General features: G+C 39.2%; 1 protein-coding gene across 3 annotated transcripts in view; it reads left to right on the forward strand.

Moving 5' to 3' along the window:
- Positions 1–7,067: 7,067 nt before the first annotated feature.
- LOC115728148 (VIN3-like protein 1) overlaps positions 7,068–21,697 on the forward strand; it is a 29,159-nt gene continuing 14,529 nt past the window's right edge. Inside the window, exons 1-6 of one of the 3 annotated variants that reach the window (XM_048277315.1) lie at positions 7,068–7,228; positions 8,279–8,377; positions 11,828–12,473; positions 13,656–13,966; positions 14,083–15,259; positions 15,375–15,730. In XM_048277315.1, the coding sequence (XP_048133272.1) occupies positions 8,347–8,377; positions 11,828–12,473; positions 13,656–13,966; positions 14,083–15,259; positions 15,375–15,396 (2,187 nt within the window). In that variant the 5' untranslated portion in view covers positions 7,068–7,228; positions 8,279–8,346 and the 3' untranslated portion in view covers positions 15,397–15,730. Of the gene's footprint in view, positions 7,229–8,278; positions 8,378–10,087; positions 10,198–11,827; positions 12,474–13,655; positions 13,967–14,082; positions 15,260–15,374; positions 15,731–21,697 lie in introns of those variants that run through there. The other 2 variants (XM_048277314.1, XM_048277316.1) reach the window with 2 other exon arrangements.

Consider the following 21,697-nt stretch of genomic DNA (forward strand, 5'->3'; position numbering starts at 1 on the left):
AAGGTGTTTTCACATACTATGGATGAATTACTGAATGTAAGAATATGAATGCCAAGAGAAATATAGATAAAATACCGGGTATATTAGAAAAGATCCTAGGTAAGTTACGGTCCATAAAGTAAAAATTGCTCCGTGCAACCGATCTTAAAACAATTTTGGATAAATTTGAAAAAAATAAAGAAATTTATGACTAAAAACTTGTAGAAGCATCTACCTTCGTCTGACTAGTTGAGAATTGTGATAACATAAAAATGTAATGTTAAGAGTACATGAGCTTTTTTATAGACTTTATAGAATGACAATGATAAATAGCAAAATATCAATCAAAATCAATTAAGATAAATATACAAATTTTTCTAAATATATGTATATCCGTAACATCCCCTTAAACTCAAGGTGATTTGAAAGAGCTGAATTTGGGGAAAAGATCCAGAAAAGCTAGGTGGATGTGTCTTGGTGAAGATATTAGCAGCTTGTTCAACGGATAAAGTAAAGACAAGTAAAACAGCTCCAAGGAAATGACAAGTTATGTCAATATGCTTGGTTCGTTCGTGAAAAATATAAATTATGTGTTATTTGAATAGTAATTGATTGTAGCAATGAATTATTGCTCCGCTATGTTGACACACTCCCATGTTTTTTGGTAGATATCGTAACCATAGTAACTATAATACGGTATCGAGCTCTTGCTCAAGATTCTCCTTACGTACTAGAGTGAATGATAGTGGTCTGTTTCTTGCTACGCCATGAGATAAGTGAGGTGCCAAAAAAAAAAAAAAAAAACTTGTAGTGGAGTGACGATATCGAGGGTCACCAACTCAGACAGCATCTAAATAAGCTATCAACTCTAAAGTAGACCTAGCAAAAAAGTGAAGGCTATGAAACGTCAAGGCCAGCCGTACCACATAGGATGGCAGTGTCCAGGTCAATAATTTTTAGCTTAAATTGACCGGGTTGACTCAATTCATATCAATGTAAAAAAGATTTAGGACTAAATTGGTATCAATGCAATAGATTTAGGATTTATTTTGTACTTTTCCCCCATAACTTCACACAAAGGATTTCACACCTCTTCGTTGCCTGGAGCCGATAATCACGTGGGTCTCACAAAAATCAATAGATGCGATTGCACATTACATGGGAACCATTGTCCAAGAAAGTTCCTATAGTATAGGCTCATATTAGCTAATGAATTTACATAATATTCTTGGACAAGAGCGCCGTCGCTCCCATAGTGGCGACGTTTACAAAATCAATATTTGACTACAAATCTACAAGTTCTGGGCTGCTTTTATATATATATGGGGCTGCCTGCCATGCTTTAGATTATCAAAACTATGAGAATTGTAAGAATCTTATATAACTAGCTTGCTGTGGATTTAACAAGATCGCCTCTACAGTTTGGTCAAAAGCAAATCATCTACATCCAATTTAAGAGACCGATAAGAAATTACTTTCTCGTAATCCGACCTCAATCCTCGAGCAATTGTGCCCGGGAAATTAGATTTCAAATCTTTCAAATAACTATCTTCTGCGCTCATCCTGGAATGACCCATTAAATAAATTACCCCAAATATAGAAGTACTTAGATATTTTCTCGTTAAATTCGACGAAATGTTGTTCTAGGGTTTCGTACCCTACCGGGATAATGAGAAAGGCACGTATTGGCCAACATAGGGAAGAGTCCTGTCGTCGAAAATGGAACATCGTGGACTGAGGTGGAATTGCGGATGTTTGCTCATGGGCATGACAAACCCCGGACTTGATGCGTAACAAAGGTGCAGCGATCTTTGCTCCCTCGTATCTGTTGCTGTAACTGGTCACATCTCGCGTCGTTCGAAAATCTCTCCCTTTTTCATCTTTCTTGTCCCCTCAATTTGCTTCATCTTGAGGTGGCTGTTTCTCATGGGGCACTCGAGAACTGTGGTAAAAGTAGCCGCTTAGACCCACCATTTGCCTCGGATCGAAGCAAAGGCGTAGCCGGAAAGGCGACATGGTTCAAATCAGGTCGCGGTCGAGATCGAACATGTGTTGCGCGCGCGCGTCGATCCTTTCCGTAAGCCAATGAGTCGATAACAACTCCATGACTTGGGAACACGGCATGTGATCTTTTTTATAGGATCCTTTGCTGTTTATTACGATACAAGCGAGACGATCAAATTGCTTAAACGAAAAGCCCTCGACCGCGATCTCAATACCGAGTCATTATGTGGGAGGAGTCCTTAAAGTTACTATGTACCTTGCGTTGTGTAAAAAGAGAGGCAAAGACAGCAACTTCACACTTGAGACAGGGAACGCAGGACCACTATCGCCACCTTCTTCACATAGACATTTATGTTGGGTGACTTTTGCACGGGATAGCCTTTACAAAAGAGGGAATTGTATGCAAATGTGGCTCTAATGGGTGGGATCCTATACTGTATTTGTCAGTATTGAATTGTCCGCTCCTTGGTCATTGAATTGAACCAAGTTTGCAAAAGTCATTCGTCGAGAATGTGCGATCGAATCCCGTCATACTTGAATATTAGCAAGGAGAGCCCAACTTTAAGCTCAACAGTCTTCACTGAAAAGTTTAAACTATGTAAGTCAATCCTTGATGTGGGACTCTTTTCACCCAACACTCTCACTTGTGCCCCTCAAAAGATCTCCCTCCCTCCTCACATGTGAGCCTCTAGCATTAGGCCCGTCCTCTTAATCCGTGTATTATTTCCTACCCAGCATTATCCCAACTAGAATTTCCACTTTGGCCTGGCCAAACTGCTTTGTGTCGGCAAGTACAACATTTGCCCCGTGAATCTAACTCAAACGTCCCGACCTAGCCAAGCTCAGCGAGAAGCCATGGGCACCATCTGCTATGACGATTAGAGAGTCAATCAAGGTTCCTTCTTTGAGACATTTTACCAAAAGCACATTGATGGTGGCTCACCAATCAACAACCGATTTTGACACTAGCTTGCTGAAGACGACACAATGGAAACTCAGTACATTCATCTGATGAGATCGCCAAAAAGAGCCCAAGTAAGAGCCGTCAACATATTTCATTTAATCCACGTTGACTCGAAAATTTAAGCAATGGAATATGAGTTGATTAGAAAATGAGACTTCCTTCGTCCAACATCCTCGTAAGTCCACCTCGAAATTATTATGTTTGCTTCTTGAGCGACATGCATGAACCAGAGTTTCAAATAAAAGCCACTGTTCAATCTCTCTGCTCCTCTCACTCATGATGTTGTCTTTAATTGCTCTAGAAAACTTTTCTTCGATCTCACTGGGAAGAAGGAAGTAGATCGAAAATAGTCAGAAGAAGCATGGGAGTAATAGCTAATTTTTCAAACGTCTATTTTGGTTAAAGGCTTTTTGTTTTCCTTTTATGACCGTAAATAATTTTACACTTACAAATAGTATATTACGACGTAAATTATCAATAGAATCATGCTATTAAAAGTTATCCATTCTAAATTATGATCACGATTTTTCTATCATTATAGTGCAATTATATTACATGAATAAATTTTCATTTAACTGGGTATTAATTTTTTTTTCGTCGAAAACTATGTGTTAAACCACACATATACAAAAAAGTGTCAAAAAAGCCCTAAACCTATTACATTTGTGTCAATTCAGTCCTGAAGTTTTTATTGGAGTCAATTTAGTCTTAAACATTTCACATTTGTGCCAATTAAGTCAATCCGATAAATTTTAGCAGGAAATCATTGACGTGGAGGCTAGCCATCCCACGTAGCAAGACCGGCGCTAACATGGGCATTTTTACATATTTTTAAATTTTTAATAATTTTAATAATTTTTTCTTTTTTCTTTTTTTCCCTTTTTTTTTCGTTCTTTTTTCCTTTCCATCTTCTGCTTCCTTCTTCTGCATTGCAGGTGGCCAGCCAATGCCTCTAGTGAGCCATGCATTTCATAAAGCAAAAAATACCATGGATAAGATAAATAATTCATTCCTTTTCTAGAAATGAATCATGACAGTCATAATTCAAGAATTCATCGAAGTCATCGTCCCATCTAAAACCTTACCAACTTAAACAGATGGTGGTGATTACCATTCAAGAGCCCATCAACTCTTTTGGAGACCACCATCTGCTTTTGTCAGCCTTTGAGCAAGAGCGGGAGTTCTTTTCCTTAGCCAATTTCGAGAAAGAAGGTGCCATTCCATCGACCTTTGAGCTCGTTAATCCCCAGCCCCTTCTGTTGTCAGCTGCAGTAAAAGGAGAATCCACTAGATTGGGAAAGAAAGATACATTCTCCTAAGAAGAGAAGCAAGCGACTTCTAGACTTTCTGTGGCGGGGTCCCCTCTATCTATCGATTTTGAGTTCTCCTAGCAATTGGGGAGTTCTCTTCACCGTTTTGAGTATCTAGCTGGCTATTATAACTCAATGAGTAACCTATACACGACAGTATTTGGACTGGACCCAATGGTTGATTTTGGTTACCTTTCTTACATGGTGTTTTAGGTAATCGATTCTGCCGATGACGTTAGTTAGTTCGGTAATCGGTTCTTCCAACGAATTTTTCTCTATCCATACTAAGAGGGGAAATTTGTCAAAAAAAGAAAAAAAAAAGGCCTAAACCTATTGCACATTTGTCAAATTCAGTCATAAGCTTTTATTTTGCCGAGTGAGTTCCAAACCTTTATCTGTTTTGTCAACTTAGTCCGTCCCGCCACTTTTGGCTGAAAATTACCGAGGTGGATCTTGATTGTCTTGCGTAGCACAACCAGCACCGACGTGAATAATTTTAGATAGTATTTTAATATTATGTTAAATATTTTTACATTTTTATTTTCCCTTTCTATTTTGTGGTTTTTTGTTTAAAGAGCCAAGGGCTGCGAGCCGACGACCTCCGCCGACCACCGACCGAGGGCTAACGGCCCCCGCCAACCCCTAGGCAAGGGCCACGAAGCCCTCGATAGCCATGGGGGAGTGCTTGTGAGCCCTTGAGGGCCACCATGAGGGCGTCGGGGCCCTCGCCACCCTTACTTTGGCTGGCGAGGGGTTGTGGCCCCTTGTGTAGCCCATCTTCACACAATCCACTTTTGCAGCCAATATAGATTGTGTAAAACATAAACTACACCTTAATATTCATAACGAGAGAACTATAGTGTCGTGACAGATTTATCCGTTGGTGCTCAATCGTGCAAACCCATAACTGCGAAGCACTCACGAAGATCACCACATCGGTTTAACTAAAGATAATCAAAGACCCGACTCGCGAGCAAAACAAATGGATAACGGGCTCATCGGCGAAACCCGCTGACATCGAATTCAAGAAAGTCAACCCTATAGAACCCAAGTTGTAAAGCAACTCAATTCGTGTATTCCCACATCTATCAGCTGCCCATAGATTATATTCTACTCGTAATTGTTCATTGGTCAATCGAATCAAAATAAGATTGAACGCAACTTTGGACGGAGTCAACGTCCCAAACCTCTCCCTTTCAACTGCCTAACTCCCCCTACGCCGACTTCACACGTGCTGCTTGAATCTTAGGGGGAGACTTATTCTTTTTTTTTTTTGGAGGGGCGGCATGTCTTACCCGCCACACTCTCCACGGAAAATGCCACGTGTCTGGTTGCTAATTTCCCAGCTGTAAATTTCTCTCGCCAAAAGGAGAGAGAGAGAGAGGAAAAAAGAGAGAACAACAGAAAAAGTGCACCGTGAAAAAGTGACCTCCAATTCAACCCCGACCCAATCTTTTTGACATGGCACAATGGCAAAAGACCCCCCTCTCTAATCTGCTCCGGTTCGGAGATTCTATCGACACGTGTCGACTCCTCACCAGACCACGCGTCCTCAAATGCTTAGTTCCCTTCATTCCGCGTTAATGATGGACCAAACATCATTTTATAACTTTGTCTGTCTTTTTTTTTTTTTTTTCTGGGTAGCGGCCAATAAGCGGGGTGGAACCCAAATAGGATTCCTCATGGGTGGAGCTCCAATGCGCGATTCGACCGAAAAAGGGGGGCATACCATGCAATGATCATCTCCACGAGAATTCTTCGACCATCGTTTCGATTCGTCGATCAACACATAATTGAAGTTAGATTAGCGCGTAGCTAATCTTCGAAAACGAGGCCTTTCTTTGTATAGCATTTAATTATTATTATTGTTATTGTAAAAATATGAACTATTCTTTTACTATGATTAACAAACGCCAATTGGATCTAAATAAAGTCCTTAAACTAGTTCGTCCGAACTCCGGGACATAAATTTCGGGAGCATTCTCTGATATGAAAGGAAGAAAAATATTTTTTCTCAACTTAATAGGAGATGATAGATGAGGTAGACCCCACGTCATCTTCGGGTGACGATCGTCGAGCAGAGTCATATAGTAGCGTCCTGCGCTGGGGTGAATAATCGAAGCTTCGGTTCCCGTGTCGTCGACCCGTGCTTTGCACAATATTTTTAAACTGACTTTATCGATGATGTATCCTGATTTCAAAGGTACTGCGCAAAGCGTCAATGGGTATCTACTAACATGACTGAAGAGGGGGCAAAAAAAAAAAAACAGCACTTTATTTGAAGCGCATGACCAATAAAACAACAACGTGAAACCTTAAATTCGAGTATCGCGGGGGGGAGGTGTGGGGTGGTTGATCGGAGGGTCCATATTTCTCGTGGTAAGTAAGATTGCTGAATGACAGGGATTTGACTGGACGAGTTTTTCTTTTTCCTTTTTCATTATTTTTCACAAATTTTCGAATTTTCCTTCGTGGGTTTTTTTTTTTTTTTCCTTTTCTTTTCGGGAAGAACCCGATAAAGGAAAATATAATCGGGGAAACGCCCCCAGAAAAAGATGGCAATTTATCGACGCGACGGCTCGCGGCGTTAAAGCGCACGCGCCAATGGGATCGAAGGACAGTGCTTGACGTACTTTTTCCTGCGCAGCAGAACCAACTGCGCTTTTCGGAGGGGACCAACTGCTGGGACGCGCCCAGACGGCGCGTGCCTCTCCCTCCCCCCAAAGTCTTTTTTTATTTATTTATTTGATTTGATTTTTATTTGTTTAATTTTTATTTATTTTTTTTTAACTCCTCCTAAACGTGAACACCAAACGAACAAGTTTTCTCTCTCCTTCAGGAGGACTCGGAGTCGGAGACCCCCCCCTCTCTCTCTCTCTCAAAATTAGCTGCGAACGAGACCCTCGTTCGGGTTTGATTCCCACGAAACGGAAAAAACCCTAGAATTTTTCTTGTTGCCTCGCCTGCTCAGGTGCGTTTCGGCGAAATTCGTCACCGTGTTCGCTTTTTCTTTTGCTCTCTCTTTTTTTTTTTTTGGTTTTCGGTTTTTGGAGCGGTGTGTTTTTGATTGGTCTCTTCGCTCAGATCCGGTTCGTTATGCGTTTTGATGCGTTTCGCTTCCGCTCGTTCGGATTGTCGAGGCTTTCTTCGTTCTTTGTACGTCCTCCGGCGCGCGAATTCGGTGGAAAGTTGTGTACTTGATTGGCTTTGATCTGGTTCGGTGTCTGTCGTGTGGTTCTGTGCACGATTGAATTGAGAGAATGCATGGACATTGTTGTGCATTTGTGAGTCAAAGGCGCGACATTTTGCTGAACATGTCTGGGTTAGTTTTGTTTTACGTGTTGTTGCTTTAGTCTGGCAGTCAAAGATCCTTGCTTTTGCTGCTATTTTTTGTGGCATTTGAGATGGAGCCTAGAAAGGTGGAATTATTCTACTTTTCTCTATTACTTGTGTCTTTGTGAATGCTGCATGCTGTGGAAGACGGTTGTATCGAATGTGGTGTGCATTAAGGATTACACTTGTTTTTGATCTATTTTTAGAAACAATGTTATGATGCCGAGGCTATATCTTGGTTTGTTCGAATACATTTATTGGTTTGCATTGTAGTTTCAGTACTTTGTCATCCCATTGATTCTGCCAGATGCATTGCAAAAATATAAAAGTCAAAAGTTTGCGCTTTTTTTTTTTTTGTTGGGGGTGGTTTGAAGCAGCTCAATTGCACAAATAGAAAGAAACTCTACATTTGAACTTGCTTTTATTCACCTTACAATTACATGAATCAGGTCAAAACTATTTGAATTGCTCTCTAGAGAAAGTTGTTGCTTACAAATGTGCTTTCTTGATATTGTGATCAAATGAGTTGGACTCTTTTCTTCTGTCTGTTTAAGTCATAATCCAAAAAAGCTAGAAGAGCAAAGTATGTAGGTCCTTAGTTTGTGCCTTGGAGACAGCTCTCTTCGTGAATTACGTAGCTTGATTTGGTAATCTGAGTTGCTTCTATGTCATTTGTGCTATTATGCAGATGCTCTGTTGCTGATCTTCTGTTGCAGGGAGAGTCAAATTGATTCTATTTACTTAGTTGACCAGAATATGGATCTAGAAGACAAGTTTTTAGCTAAAGGTTTGTATTTGGACGTAACCATCCATTTCCTCTTCTTAGCGTTGCCTTTCAGGTTGTTTACTTGCTTTTCGTAAGAGTTGCAACTGTAAGAAAGATGATCAAGATACATTGCACTTTTGTGATGAGTAAATTATTTTAGTATTTACCTTCATCTATTGTATTATGGATAATGACTTGAGTATATTGCTTTGCATTCAATGAATTTCTATAGAATTGATGAGGAGATGCTTTACTATCTGAGTCAATGCAACGTTCGATGAGTGGATAAGCTGATTAGGCTCATATATTTCTTCTTATCATATGTTCTCTCTCAGAATGCACGCATGTGTGTGCATGTATGTATATGCAGAAAGATGTCTGCTCATGCATGAGTGCCTTTTAGGCTTAATATTTTATTGACAAAATGTTGGGACTCCAGGCTTGTCTGCACTAACAGATTATGAAAAACCTGCAACATGATGTTTAGGCGAACCTCTTGTCCTGTCATGGCTGTTCTGTCATACAGAGGCATGCATGTATGCATACATGAACATTTATGTGCTTTTATGCATCTGCACAGATAGGCCTATGTTTGTGTCATCACTGAGTACCTTCTGGGCGTATCAAAAAGTCGGTTCCTTGGTAGAAGACAAATACATCAAGAGAGGTGATGATACATGATATTGAATTGAGTCCAAGCCTTTGCTGAACTTTGCATGTTATGAGCCATAGTTTATGTTTTACACAGTGTTCTTATCAATTGCATGCTGAACTTTTCAAACAAATGCTGAGATCAATGTGAAGAACAAGAGCGAGTTCACATTTCTCTGAATATTTTAAATTATTTGGATATGCTTTAGAATTCCTTATCTGGAATTGATCAATGGAGCTTGTGAGGGGTGTGGTTATGAAAATAATATGAGTGTTGGGATCACAAACTACTGAAACAATTGTGAGTCTGATGCTCATGTCATATATGTGGTGGAACTAGTGCTGCATTTTGTGTGTGTTTCCTCTCTACTTTTTGGTACTTTTCTTCTGTCTAAAGCATGTTCTCTTTGTTTGCATCCGCAACATGATCTAGCTTGGCAGTCAGGCAGAGGTTAATAGTTTTATCAGTGCCTCTCTTATCTAATGGATATTTTATATTATTGGTTATGCCTCCTCTTATTGTTGTGAAAAAATTGAAATTGTCAGAAGATTTTATGGTTATTGCAGTACGTGGATATCCAAACATACGCATGACTTACTTGTGGCACTCTAAAGTGGAGTGCAGTTCACGTGTATTGTGAAGGATCATTTGTCCGTTATCAATTACGCCAGATTTAAATTTCTTTTCCGGTTTAAAAGTTGTCAGAATTAGTATCCAACTAGGATATGTGGTATACTTTCAATGCCTGGTTATGAATGTATGCATGTCCAACGGGTGGCACTCAGAAATGGTATTCATGTGAGAAATGAGCACCGATGTTTAGGATTCTTTTTATTAGGAAAGATATCTTGCTTGATTAGACTAATCCAAGAAGTCGCAAAATGGCTCACATGAAACTCTTCGGATTCCAGAGTACGTAAGGAGTGGCATTTGGGCAGCCAATTTAATATGTTGCATCTTTTAAAGTGCAATTGTAGATTTGTGACCATATATTGACGGGATGCGTTTATAATATGCGCACATTCCTCCGTAGGTTCAATTGCATATATCTCTCAGTAGTCCTCTCCTTGCTCGTTGAGATTCAGAACTTATCTACATGAATGGCCATTGAGTTCATTACATTCGTTAGATCTGAGAACTTTGCTTTGATGGAGGCTGAATAAATCGGTAGGATTTCTCGAGGATCTGTGTAAGTTTGAAAGCTTTTGCTTGAGTTTTTTCTTAACCTTGGTGTTTTGTCCTTGCATTTAAACAAAATAGATCTGCTGGATCCTGGTCAAAATTGTTCATTTTCTGTCATAATCCTGTTGATCTAATATTAAAAGGGCATGTTTTTTCAAAGCTATTCTGTGATATTTTTTCATGCTTCTTGCCTTCTTTATTCCTATTGTGTTCACTGTGTTGTTAGATAGAGTTCTGACCCTCCCTGTGTAGAGAGACTTCGCCATAGATCAAATGGATCTATGCAAGATCTGGCCGGGCTCATAGCTTGAATCGGTTCCTTTAATATCCTGCTACATAAATTAAAAGGTTTCCCCAACAATGGATTCTTTTCATGGAATTAGGATGTATAGCATGCAGGGTTGTGTGAGAATACCTCACCATTCATAAGTTTAATGATATTTAACTGATTTGTAATTCCGCTTTGTGTTTTGTGGTCAATCTAGTCTAGATGATCAAAGCTTCAGGAATTCTGACTATATCTCTTTTTAACCTGTAAACTTCACTTCCACACCACAGCCTTCATGTTCTTGTTCAAACCTAGTGGGAATTAGTTGTGCTTTATGATTTTTCCGATGACCCTTTTGCGATGGGTTGTTTGGAACTCCCTTTGGTCTCAACTTATGCTTACAAAAGACATGTTTTAAAAGGGTGGAATTCGTTGATGTGTATTTTTGCAAGATCATGGATCGAATTCTGATAGAAAAGCATCAGGAGGAATCTACACTCAGACAAAACACTAGGTGCATTTCTCCACACCACAGCCTTCATGTTCTTGTTCAAACCTAGTGGGAATTAGTTGTGCTTTATGATTTTTCCGATGACCCTTTTGCGATGGGTTGTTTGGAACTCCCTTTGGTCTCAACTTATGCTTACAAAAGACATGTTTTAAAAGGGTGGAATTCGTTGATGTGTATTTTTGCAAGATCATGGATCGAATTCTGATAGAAAAGCATCAGGAGGAATCTACACTCAGACAAAACACTAGGTGCATTTCTCCACACCACAGCCTTCATGTTCTTGTTCAAACCCTTGTGGCACTTAGTTGTGCTTTATGATTTTTCCGATGACCCTTTTGCGATGGGTTGTTTGGAACTCGCTGTTGTCTCAACTTATGCTTACAAAAGACATGTTTTAAAAAGGTGGAATTCATTGATGTGCATTTTTGCAAGATCATGGATCGAATTCTGATATAAAAACATCAGGAGGGATCAACACTTGGACAAAACACTAGGCGCATTTCTCCACTTAATCCATCTTGGTTCTACTCTGAGTGAGATCATCGATTTCTCCATCCTTTTGACAAACCTTAGCACTCTTTTTTTAGAGTTTTTTGTAATTTTTTTTTTTGGTGGGGGGGTGCGGCTAGCTACAGGATGTCCTAATAAGCTGGATCATTGCTGAGCTGTTGAACGAGTTTATGTGTTTCATAGGCTTCTTCCTTTAGGAGTGCTGGATTTTATATGTGCAATGGTGGTTTCTTTCCACGTTGTGTAAGCATGGGAACTTCTTGTTTCTTTTCGTAAATCTGTTTTTTATTATGTTAGTTTTTTCAATGGTTTCTCCTATCATTAAAATGAACTATATTCTCCATCCAGTTTCCGGTATCCAGAGTCTTTCTTCAAGTGTTCAGAGCACTCCTGAAAAAAATGGGAATTCGGATGATGCTTCAAAAAGTCCAGATCTGCTGCAGGAGTTCTTAAAATCTGGTCTGAAGAAGGAACTTCTTCGAACTTGCTTCGACAAGGACAAGAAAAACTCAGCCTCATCAAAAAGCAAAATGAGAGAACCTCTGAAACCGAACAATAAAACATTTAAGAAGCAGGATCACAGGAAAGCCTCTAATAGTCCAAGCAATCAACCCTCTTCCAAGAAGCAAACGAGAAAGGGAGATAACCCAATGCGACTTCCTCCAGCCATTGAACAGGTTTCAGATTTTGGGCATTCAAAGTCATGGATATGCAAAAATTCAGCTTGTAGAGCTGTCCTTTCAACCGATGATACATTTTGCAAGAGGTGCTCTTGCTGTATTTGCCATGTATTTGATGACAATAAGGATCCCAGCCTTTGGTTGGTGTGCTCATCAGAGTCTGATAATGGGGTATTGGGCTCCTGTGGGTTGTCATGCCACATTGAGTGTGCTCTTCAACGTGAAAAGGCTGGAGTTGTCGATCTTGGACAACTGATGCAGCTTGATGGCAGTTACTGCTGTGCTTCTTGTGGTAAAGTTTCTGGAATTTTAGGGTAAGTGTTCGTCTTTTCACTCTTCTGTTCTGATGCAGCAATCCCTTTTTTTTTTATATACCGTGGCTATCCTTGCCCCTCAGGCACGTGGCTGTGGAATATTTCTTATCTGATGAATGTTTGTTCTGCTCATTCATTGATTGGACATGCACCTTGATTTTCTTTGCCCACGAATTTGTGTTATTGTCAAAACTTCTTATTTTATAGCATGTGCCAGATAATTATTTCATTTTGTTAAGTACTCTACCTGCGCCTTATTTGGATTTGTTCTCCATTATTGGTATTTCTGATCGTCTTGTGTATTGTATGATTATGCGTTTAGCAAAAAAAGTTGTGTGAGTATGCTTTTCTCATCCTGCCTTTTGTGGTATTCTTTGTATTAGTATTTTCCATGTTTCACGTTTTCAGTCATCTGGACATTGCTTAAAGAGTTAACGTCTGCTCTGAGTTTTACACAAACAATGTTTTTTGTGAAACAACTGTTTGCCTTACATTTATGACTACCAGAGTTCTAGTCCCAACATTTTTCTCGTCAAAACTATCATGTGCCTATTTCTGAATTTATTAGATTCCTACTTAACTGATGTTTAAAACAGTGAAAGAGGTTTATATTCTGTAGTAGCCACAAAATTCATGTGTTAAAGAGTGTAATTTACTTCTGCAGTGAGTGATTTTTTCACGAGTAACTTTCAACAGAGTTATGTTCCTTCTGGATCCTCTCTTTTTCTCTACTTAAATCTAGGCAGAGTAGCTATTAACTATCCATTCTGAGTATTAAAGTTGCTATGGCCAGATAAGATGACATGTCTCTATATAAATTTTATGATAAAGCTTTTAAGCATATTGTTTTGTAAGATTTGGCCAAGAACAAGACGTTTTGGACAATTTGTGGTGTGCATTTATGTGGTTAGTCAGGTTTCAGCCTTGGAAATAGAACCAAAAAGGTGTTGGGAAACTTGATGGTCTGGGTTGAAACTCGAAAGCCTGTTTAAGGGGAAGGAGAAATCCATCTCGAGATATCTGAATATCAAATGCTATATGTATTGATGATAATAAGACCCAAGTAAATACATGAAAACACTAATGTATGTTAAACATGAGTACAAGTGGGGAAAAGTTGCTGGTTTTCCTGCAATAGTTTTCCGACTTATGCTGATGTCTTTCTAATGTGGATACATGCAGAAGTTGGAAGAAGCAACTAGCTATAGCTAAGGATGCTCGTCGTGTTGACGTCCTCTGCCATAGGATATGCTTGAGTTACAGGCTTCTGGAAGGTACGTCCCGGTTCAAAGATTTGCACGAATATGTCAAAGATGCAAAGGCCAAATTAGAAACAGAGGTGGGTCCCATCAATGGCGTTCCTGCCAAGATGGCACGGGGAATTGTCAGCAGGCTATCAGTTGCAGGTGATGTGCAGAGACTCTGCTCTCTTGCAGTGGAAAGAGCAGAGGGATTGTTGGTCAGTGCTTCTAATGGCAATATAACCAGTAGAGGTTAGATCCATTGTACTAGGCCCTTATCTTTTCTGAAGTACTTTTTTTTTGGGGGTCGGATCTGAAGTACTTTAACATAATAATATTCTTTAACAATTTTTCTGTCTACGTTACAGAGGAGTCACGTCCTGCTGCTTGCAAGTTCCTATTTGAGGAAGTAACTTCGTCCTCTGTCATTATTGTTCTGATTGAATTGTCTTCTCCATCATCTGACGACATCAAGGGTTACAAACTGTGGTATCATGAGAGTGGAGCAGAAACGAGAGAAGAACCCGCTTGTGTCTTTCCTAGAGACAAGAGAAGAATTCTGATATCCAATCTGCAGCCATGCACCGAATATTCCTTTCACATGATTTCTTATACAGGAACGGGTGATTTGGGTCATTCCGAGGCAAAGTGTTTCACAAAAAGTGTGGAGATCATCCTAAAGAACCACAACCCATTAGCTGCTATTGGTGGCAACAAAGAGAGAGCCCTTGTTGAAGGAAGTTCCTCTGGTTCCAATATCAAGCCTGAGTCTACAGATGCAGTTGCTTTTGCTGGTTTCAAGGTCCGTGATCTCGGAAAGATCTTGCACCTGGCTTCAGCTCAAGAGCGAGGATGCTTCGATGGATTCTGCAGTGCTGACATGGAGAGATGTTGCGGAATAAGAAAAAGGATGGAGCCCAAGAAAGTTGTAGAAGATTATGTGCCATCCGTTCCGCGTGAACTTGACTTAAATGTTGCTTCTGTCCCTGATTTAAATGAGGCAGCTCCTCCTTATGAGTTCTCCAGGGATGAAGATAACGGCTGCTTATTCAATCAGGTCGTTGAGGTGGATGATGATGCTGCTTCCCATGAACTCAGGAAGCACAATGAAGCTGGACCCCTGATGATCGACTCACGGGCTTGGACGTGTGGGGCTGCTGCTGGAGAAGCACCAGGTGCAGATTCTCAGGTCGAGCTGTGCAGAAAAAGAGCTTTGAGCATGAAAGAAGAGTTGCACGATTGCGATAGTACTCTGATAAATGGGTCTCCTAGCAATATCTCTAGTGGTTCGGGAAGCTTGGACGATAACTTTGAGGATTGCGTCAAGACCATCAGGGAACTTGAATGCCGGGGTCACATTAATCAAGAATTCAGGCTGAAATTTTTAACGTGGTTCAGCCTAAGATCCACGGAGCAGGAACGGAGAGTGGTTAACACCTTTGTTCAGGCTCTGAGTGATGACCGAAGTAGCTTAGCAGGACAGTTGGTTGACACCTTCTCAGACGTGGTATCTAGCAAAAGGCCGAGGAACGGGTTCTGCAATAGGTTATGGCATTAAAATTTAGTGCGAAGTTTGAAGGCAGGCTCGCTCTCGGTCGTGCCCTTTAATCTTTTATTACCGATAATAAATTGTCTTATCCGTCTCACATACTTCGTACAGGCATTTTTTTCCGCCCCCCTAAACCTCAGTCTGAAGGAAATTCATCCGTATTCTAGGAGAAGCATGCTGCCAACAAGATTGTGGTGGCTGATTCTGCAGATATTTCTGACCATTCTTGCCAGGAAGTGGCTGCTTGCACTGGAGAAGGCATTTTCGTACATTCGGTTCATTTGCATTCGAAGCCCTAAAAGTTAGCTTTAGGGATATTGTTAGGGGTACAGTTATTGGTTGCCTTTTCATATGGAAAAGGTGACATGAATGGCTCAAGAATTCAGTTGATTAGGTTCTTATCTCCTTCTCCTATTTTTTCCCCCCTTTTCAATTGAGGATGTGATCTCATTCTCCTTCTTCCTTTAATGATTAATGACTGTCTTTAAAAGTTGTTCCAAAATTTTAGCTTGTGGGGTGAATTCATTTGGTGTTCGAGAAGCTAAGGAGATGAGGAATGATGAGCACTAACCAGCTATCTGATGATGCAAACTATGACAAGAGTATAGAACGGCACTCATGATGCAGAGTATTCATTCATCGACTCGTAGGAATTTCAAATCTTTATTCGCTTCAAATCTCCAGAAACTTCATGATACGTGTTTCGAACAATGTAAATCGAAGATGGTCGGTGGAAACTTTTATTTTACGATGACGAGATTTTGTTGGAGGCATGTCGCAAAGCGATCACGGTTGTTCTCCGATCTGCTAAAGCACAGCTCACCTTGGCGCGTCGATTTTCGACATCATCTCCTTGACAAGCCCGCAAATCGATTTTCTTGGACAACCTTGCGGTGAAGATGAAAAGGGACATAAAATATCTCACCAGTTGTCTTTATGACGACCAAGATAAACAATTTCATGTTGAAGCATATACTGAGAGGTGGGTGCAGGGTGTTTCGTGATCCGCTGCCGAACTTATTCAATTCAATGATTATTCTCAATATTATGTTTTGAAACCTCGGCGCTCTTGAGCACGAGAGAGATTTTGAGTATCGCGTGTCTACCATTTTACCACAAGATATCTTGGAAGTGAATATTATTCCGTGAATACGATATCTATCTAGCTGGTAACACAGTAAAGTGGTCCTTCGTCGCAGGACTCGTGAATCCACATCGAAAATGACCGATATCTAATATTCCAACGAAAGATTTAGTCAAGTTTCCTTTTAGAAATATAAACCATGATTTACACACAACCTCTTCTTATTCGACACACATGACATCAAAGTCACACCAAGAGACGGGGCGGCACTTAACGGGGATGTCGCCATTTTCGTTGGTTTTTTCTCCTTTTTTTTTTTTTTAATAAAAGAAGGAACAATATGAATAGACAAACATATAATTTCAAAGACTCGATTGCATTAAAAAGAAAATCCCAGAAATACGATATCGCATGAGTCGTAAAAGTCCAAAGACATTTTACGATTTTTAGTCTTGTCGAAGTTGCAATTATGACTCCATTTGTTCTGCGAAAAATAATTGAATTTAAACAAATATTTTCTTGAAATTAATGGCTTGAAAAAAGTTTTCATTATCGACACCAATTTATATCCAAATATTTTTCGTGAATGACAAAAACTATTTTTGTGCATTCATTTTTACAAGCAATACAAATGATCATTTTTAGGAATATAGTTTTTCAAATCTTTCTCTTTTGGCGAAACAAACAGAGCTTAAATGTCTTTTTTAGTGACTATCACTTATCTATTGCTATCTAAATGATAGCAAAAATGGCCAATCGTGGCACGAGGGGCAATTTGGTAAATTAGAGAAGGTTAACGAAACCACAAAAATTAGAACCCTAAGCAAAAGATAATAAGAAATGAAAATCAGTCTATCAATGTCCTCTTTTTCTCTTGAGAAAAAGAAATCGAGAAACGGAATGATGCTCCATCATACAAGTAATGTCCTTGTCCATGGAACCAGTTATAGGACCGAGGATTCCCATCATCTTGTCATGATTCAAATGAGCTAAACAATTAACTTGGCGATGAAAACTCGTGTCGATTTACGAATTATCCGCATCATGTTTTGTAATATTGATTGTTTTCTTCCTCGTGATTCGGTTCTTTTCTTGTCATGTGTTGCGTTCAAGGTTGTGCAAATTACCAGCCCTACTTGAAAGAAGAACGTATGAGAATTTAAGGTCTTGAGCGGTAAAAGGTAGCCTAATCTCTACGTTCATGCGCTTGAATTGTATGAACTTAAAAAAAAAAATGGAGCGATAAATGAAAAGAGAAGAATGCATCTACTTCCAGGAAGTGGAATAAATCGTCCAGAATTCTATTGTTGTAAGATATTGCTCCATACGCATATTTATAAGAAGTCGCTAAGACGACAGTCCGACAGTACCGTCGGTTATTTTCGACCACACGATTTCCCAATCAATGAGTGATTTATGTAAAACACGTGATGATAGTGTGTAGATCTATGGTTGAGATTGTATCGTTCCCGATAGTACTGTCAATGAAGTATTTTCCTATATTTATTCATGTACTTATCGAGAAAGGTAGGAACCGTCGTTTAAATGAGCAGACATGCTGGACCCTAGACCTTTATGGAATTTCTATGCTGCGACCCACCAAGGACGACAATACATTCCCCCCTCATTTGGCATTTAAATTGCTAAAAAAATTTATTATTCGACGGCGACGCCCACATGAAATCATAAATCCAGCACAATTCATTCGATATGACCTACATCGTTATGAAGAGAAAAGGAAAGATCACCCGTCCCAGCAAAGTTGCTAGCTCGCCCCCATAAAGAGATGCACAACAAACACGTTTGCAAAAACGAAGAAAACCCCCACATTTGACTCTTAACTAGATTCATCGGATCTGGCCGGGTCTTCAGTGATCGTCCTCCTTTCGATCGAGACAGAATCGAGACGGATTTGGAATTGCCAATCCTATTCCAAGTTCGAGCATCAAAAAGCTTGATGTACTTTTCGACTACATTCGAAGCTAAAATGACACAGAACATTGGCTCGTCCGATGATACATACAAGATCTCAATCCATTTTGTACGTTTTTGTCCTGTTAAAAATTTTCAATTGACGGATCCTCTATTACAAAGTAAGTGTATACATAGTATAACTCAAGTATTATTGTTTTCTACCGATTATGACAAATTACTTACATAATTTTGATAATTTTTATATATGGCTACTCGAATTAGATTTTTTTGGTTCTTGCTTAAGGAAAGGAGAAATTTGGATTACCTTCCAAGACCCAAATGGGCCAAAACGCCATCTTTAGATTACACAACAAAACAAACTCCTCAAAAACTTCGCAAATAATTGATAAAAAAAATTTTGAAAATCAAGTCTTTTGTCCAAGTTTTGTTGGTCTAATTCCCTAAAAAGCCCCAAACTCTAGGTTAAGTCCCAAATCTATCCCAAACTTTAGGTCCAATTCCAAATCTTTACCAAACTATTTTTTCTATCTTGGAAAAAATCCCGAACTTTAGATCCAGCCCCAAATCTCTTCCAAATTTTTTTTTTTTTTTTAATCTTGGGAAAAACTTCAAACTCCAGTCCCAAATATGTCTCACATTTTTTTGTCTTAGAAAAAACCATAAATTTTAGGTCTGGTCCCAAATCTGCCATAAACTTCTTTTTGGCTCGGAAAAAAATCTCAAACTTTAAGTTCGGTTCCAAATCTGCTCCAAATTTTATCTAAAAAAAAAATCACCAAATTGCAATATATTCTAAAATCTACTCTCGTGATCCAGTCCAACTTGACATCCACGTCGATAACAAATTCAATTGAGTGCCATGTCGTCCCATTACTTTGCTAATGTGGATTTTTTATCCGCATGGAAGTGCCACGTCAAGTTGGAACTGGATCATGGGGGTAGATTTGAGAATATACTAAAATTTGGTGAATTTTTTAGATAAAAGTTTGGGATTTTTTCTTAGACAAAAAAAAGTTCATGGCAGATTTGGGATTGTACCTCAAGTTTTGGGATTTTTTTAGACAAAAAAAAAGTTCGGAATGATCCTTGTGGTTTTGGTTTAATAGAGAATTAGGGGCTTAAGTACACTAGAAGTGTCAAAACTTGTGTACGACGCTCATTTTAGTGTCAAAACTTTCAAAATGATCACTTAAGTGCCAAATTTTTTGAAAAACAATTACTTCAGTGCCAAAACTTTCAAAACGATCACTTAAGTGCCAATTTTTTTTTAAAAAAATGATCATTTTAGTGTCAACTCCACAGAGCCACGTCGGCTCAAATATTAATAATAAAAAAACACATGTCGGATTTCCGATAAGCCACGTCAACCGAAATTGGAGTCGGCACTAAAATGATCGCTTTTAAAAGAAGTTGGCACTTAAGTGATCGTTTTTTAAAAATGTTGGCACTTAAGTGATTGTTTGAAAGTTTTGGCACTAAAGTGAGCGCCGTACACAAGTTTTGACACTTCTAGTGTTCTTTAGCCGAGAATTAGGCCAAATTTTGTTGGAAAAATGAACGATAAATATTCAAGGCATAAGTGAGATAACCTTTGCATTACCTATCTCCATTCTTTCAACCCATCTAGAAAACAAGTGAGACAATCTCCTCCTCGACTCAATGTTTATTGCTTGCCGTCAACAGTTTGACAAATACCATCTTGAAAAAGTTTCATTGATGCGTTCGAAGATCATACCATTCCTATAACCTCTCTAATCGAACTTTCTCAGCTAGTACCGTCATGTAGTGTGTGGTTAAGGTAATGGTTCAATTGTTAGGATTAGGCGCACAAACAAAACGAAATAAAGAGTACGTAAGAGAAAGAGAAATCAAGACACGAGATTTTATTTTAGCTCACCCTTAAATTAGGGCTATATCCAGCAGAGATTCCACTATAATTAGTACCTCCCACTACTATGTTATAACTCTCAATTACAAGAGAAATTGATCATATATAAGCAGCACAATAGTTATTCATAGATCCAAACACACACCCTCATACCTTCTTATTGATAGGGAGTATGGACCACACCTCAATACTAATTCGATACAACAAGGAATGAGATATATGAATCGGTAATTCCAGACATTTTTGAACCATGTCGATGATGATGATCTAGAACAATTTGCTCGCGGTTGATTGGATTTGAACAATGGACATCCTGTTTTTGAATTGGAAATCCCCTAACCTCCATATTTAGAGCAATTTGTCGCTACGGTTAGTAAAATGTCCTTGTTAGAATGGTACCGGTCGACATTTTCTTGACAAAAGACTTTTCCATTTTGTTTTGTAATTCTCATTTAAGAGATGTGACTTTTGACCTATAAATTTTTTAATGTGACTAGTAGTTAGCAACTTCCCCACATAGATAGGGACATCCAAAAAATAGTAAGTTGAACCTACGAGAGTAACTAGTTAGAATTGATTTTTATCGAGTTATCCATGTGAAAATAAGTTCTCACGTAGGAAAATAACTACTAAGGTATCGCTATTTGTACTCGATCCGATTCAATATGTATTTACGTATCTAATTTGTAATTTCGAAAACATTTCTAATAATTTCTTTTTAAATGAGCAAATTACTTTATGGACTGCAATATGTAATTTCGAGCACAAAATTGGATCCGTTGCCAAGCACGCGAAAAGTATAATAGCCTGCTTTGTGCTACGATCATGGAACAAATTCCAACCAAAATCAATGTGGATGACAACATTAGACAACAGGTGATGTAATTGCTGAGGTCAGCGTGACGTCAAAGTGACCTCGTCGTGGTTTAGGTCTGCACGTCATGGTGGGCACGTTCATTGCTTTGCATGCCTTAATCATCTTCTCGACCCCTTTCGGGCGGATTGGTTCTTCATACCGGGCTAGATTTAACCTTTTTGTTCCAACTATGTATCAAGTGTCGTTCGTGTCGTGTCAATCGGAAATACTATGCACTATGCAGGATCCGAGATGATCTGTTTATTCTCAACTCGGGATTAAAAGGGCAAATCTAACCCCGATCAAAATTCATGACTCGATCTGTTGCAGTACGCAAGAGTTGAATCCCGCATCCGTAATGTTAGCGTCCTTACCCATGTGCCTATGATTGGTAGCTAAATTTCTTCTTTCCTTATTGTCCAAAGATGGATTTAACATAATGCCGATCCCAGACAGGAAAATATTATTTAAAATTATTTATTTTTTGCAAAACGGAGGTGCGGTTAATATTCGCCTTCCATTTTGGACTTTCCACTTCATATTGATGCGTGACCCCTGTGACTTCCACGAAGGACACTAGCGATAGTTTACGCCGCCGTCCCTCTATATATATTATATTCAGTGGGGCCCGCCGGCTAATTTGTCTAAGAACGACTTGATTAATTTTTGTT

The sequence above is a fragment of the Rhodamnia argentea genome, chromosome 4, assembly GCF_020921035.1.
Source record: "Rhodamnia argentea isolate NSW1041297 chromosome 4, ASM2092103v1, whole genome shotgun sequence".
NCBI lineage: Eukaryota > Viridiplantae > Streptophyta > Magnoliopsida > Myrtales > Myrtaceae > Rhodamnia > Rhodamnia argentea.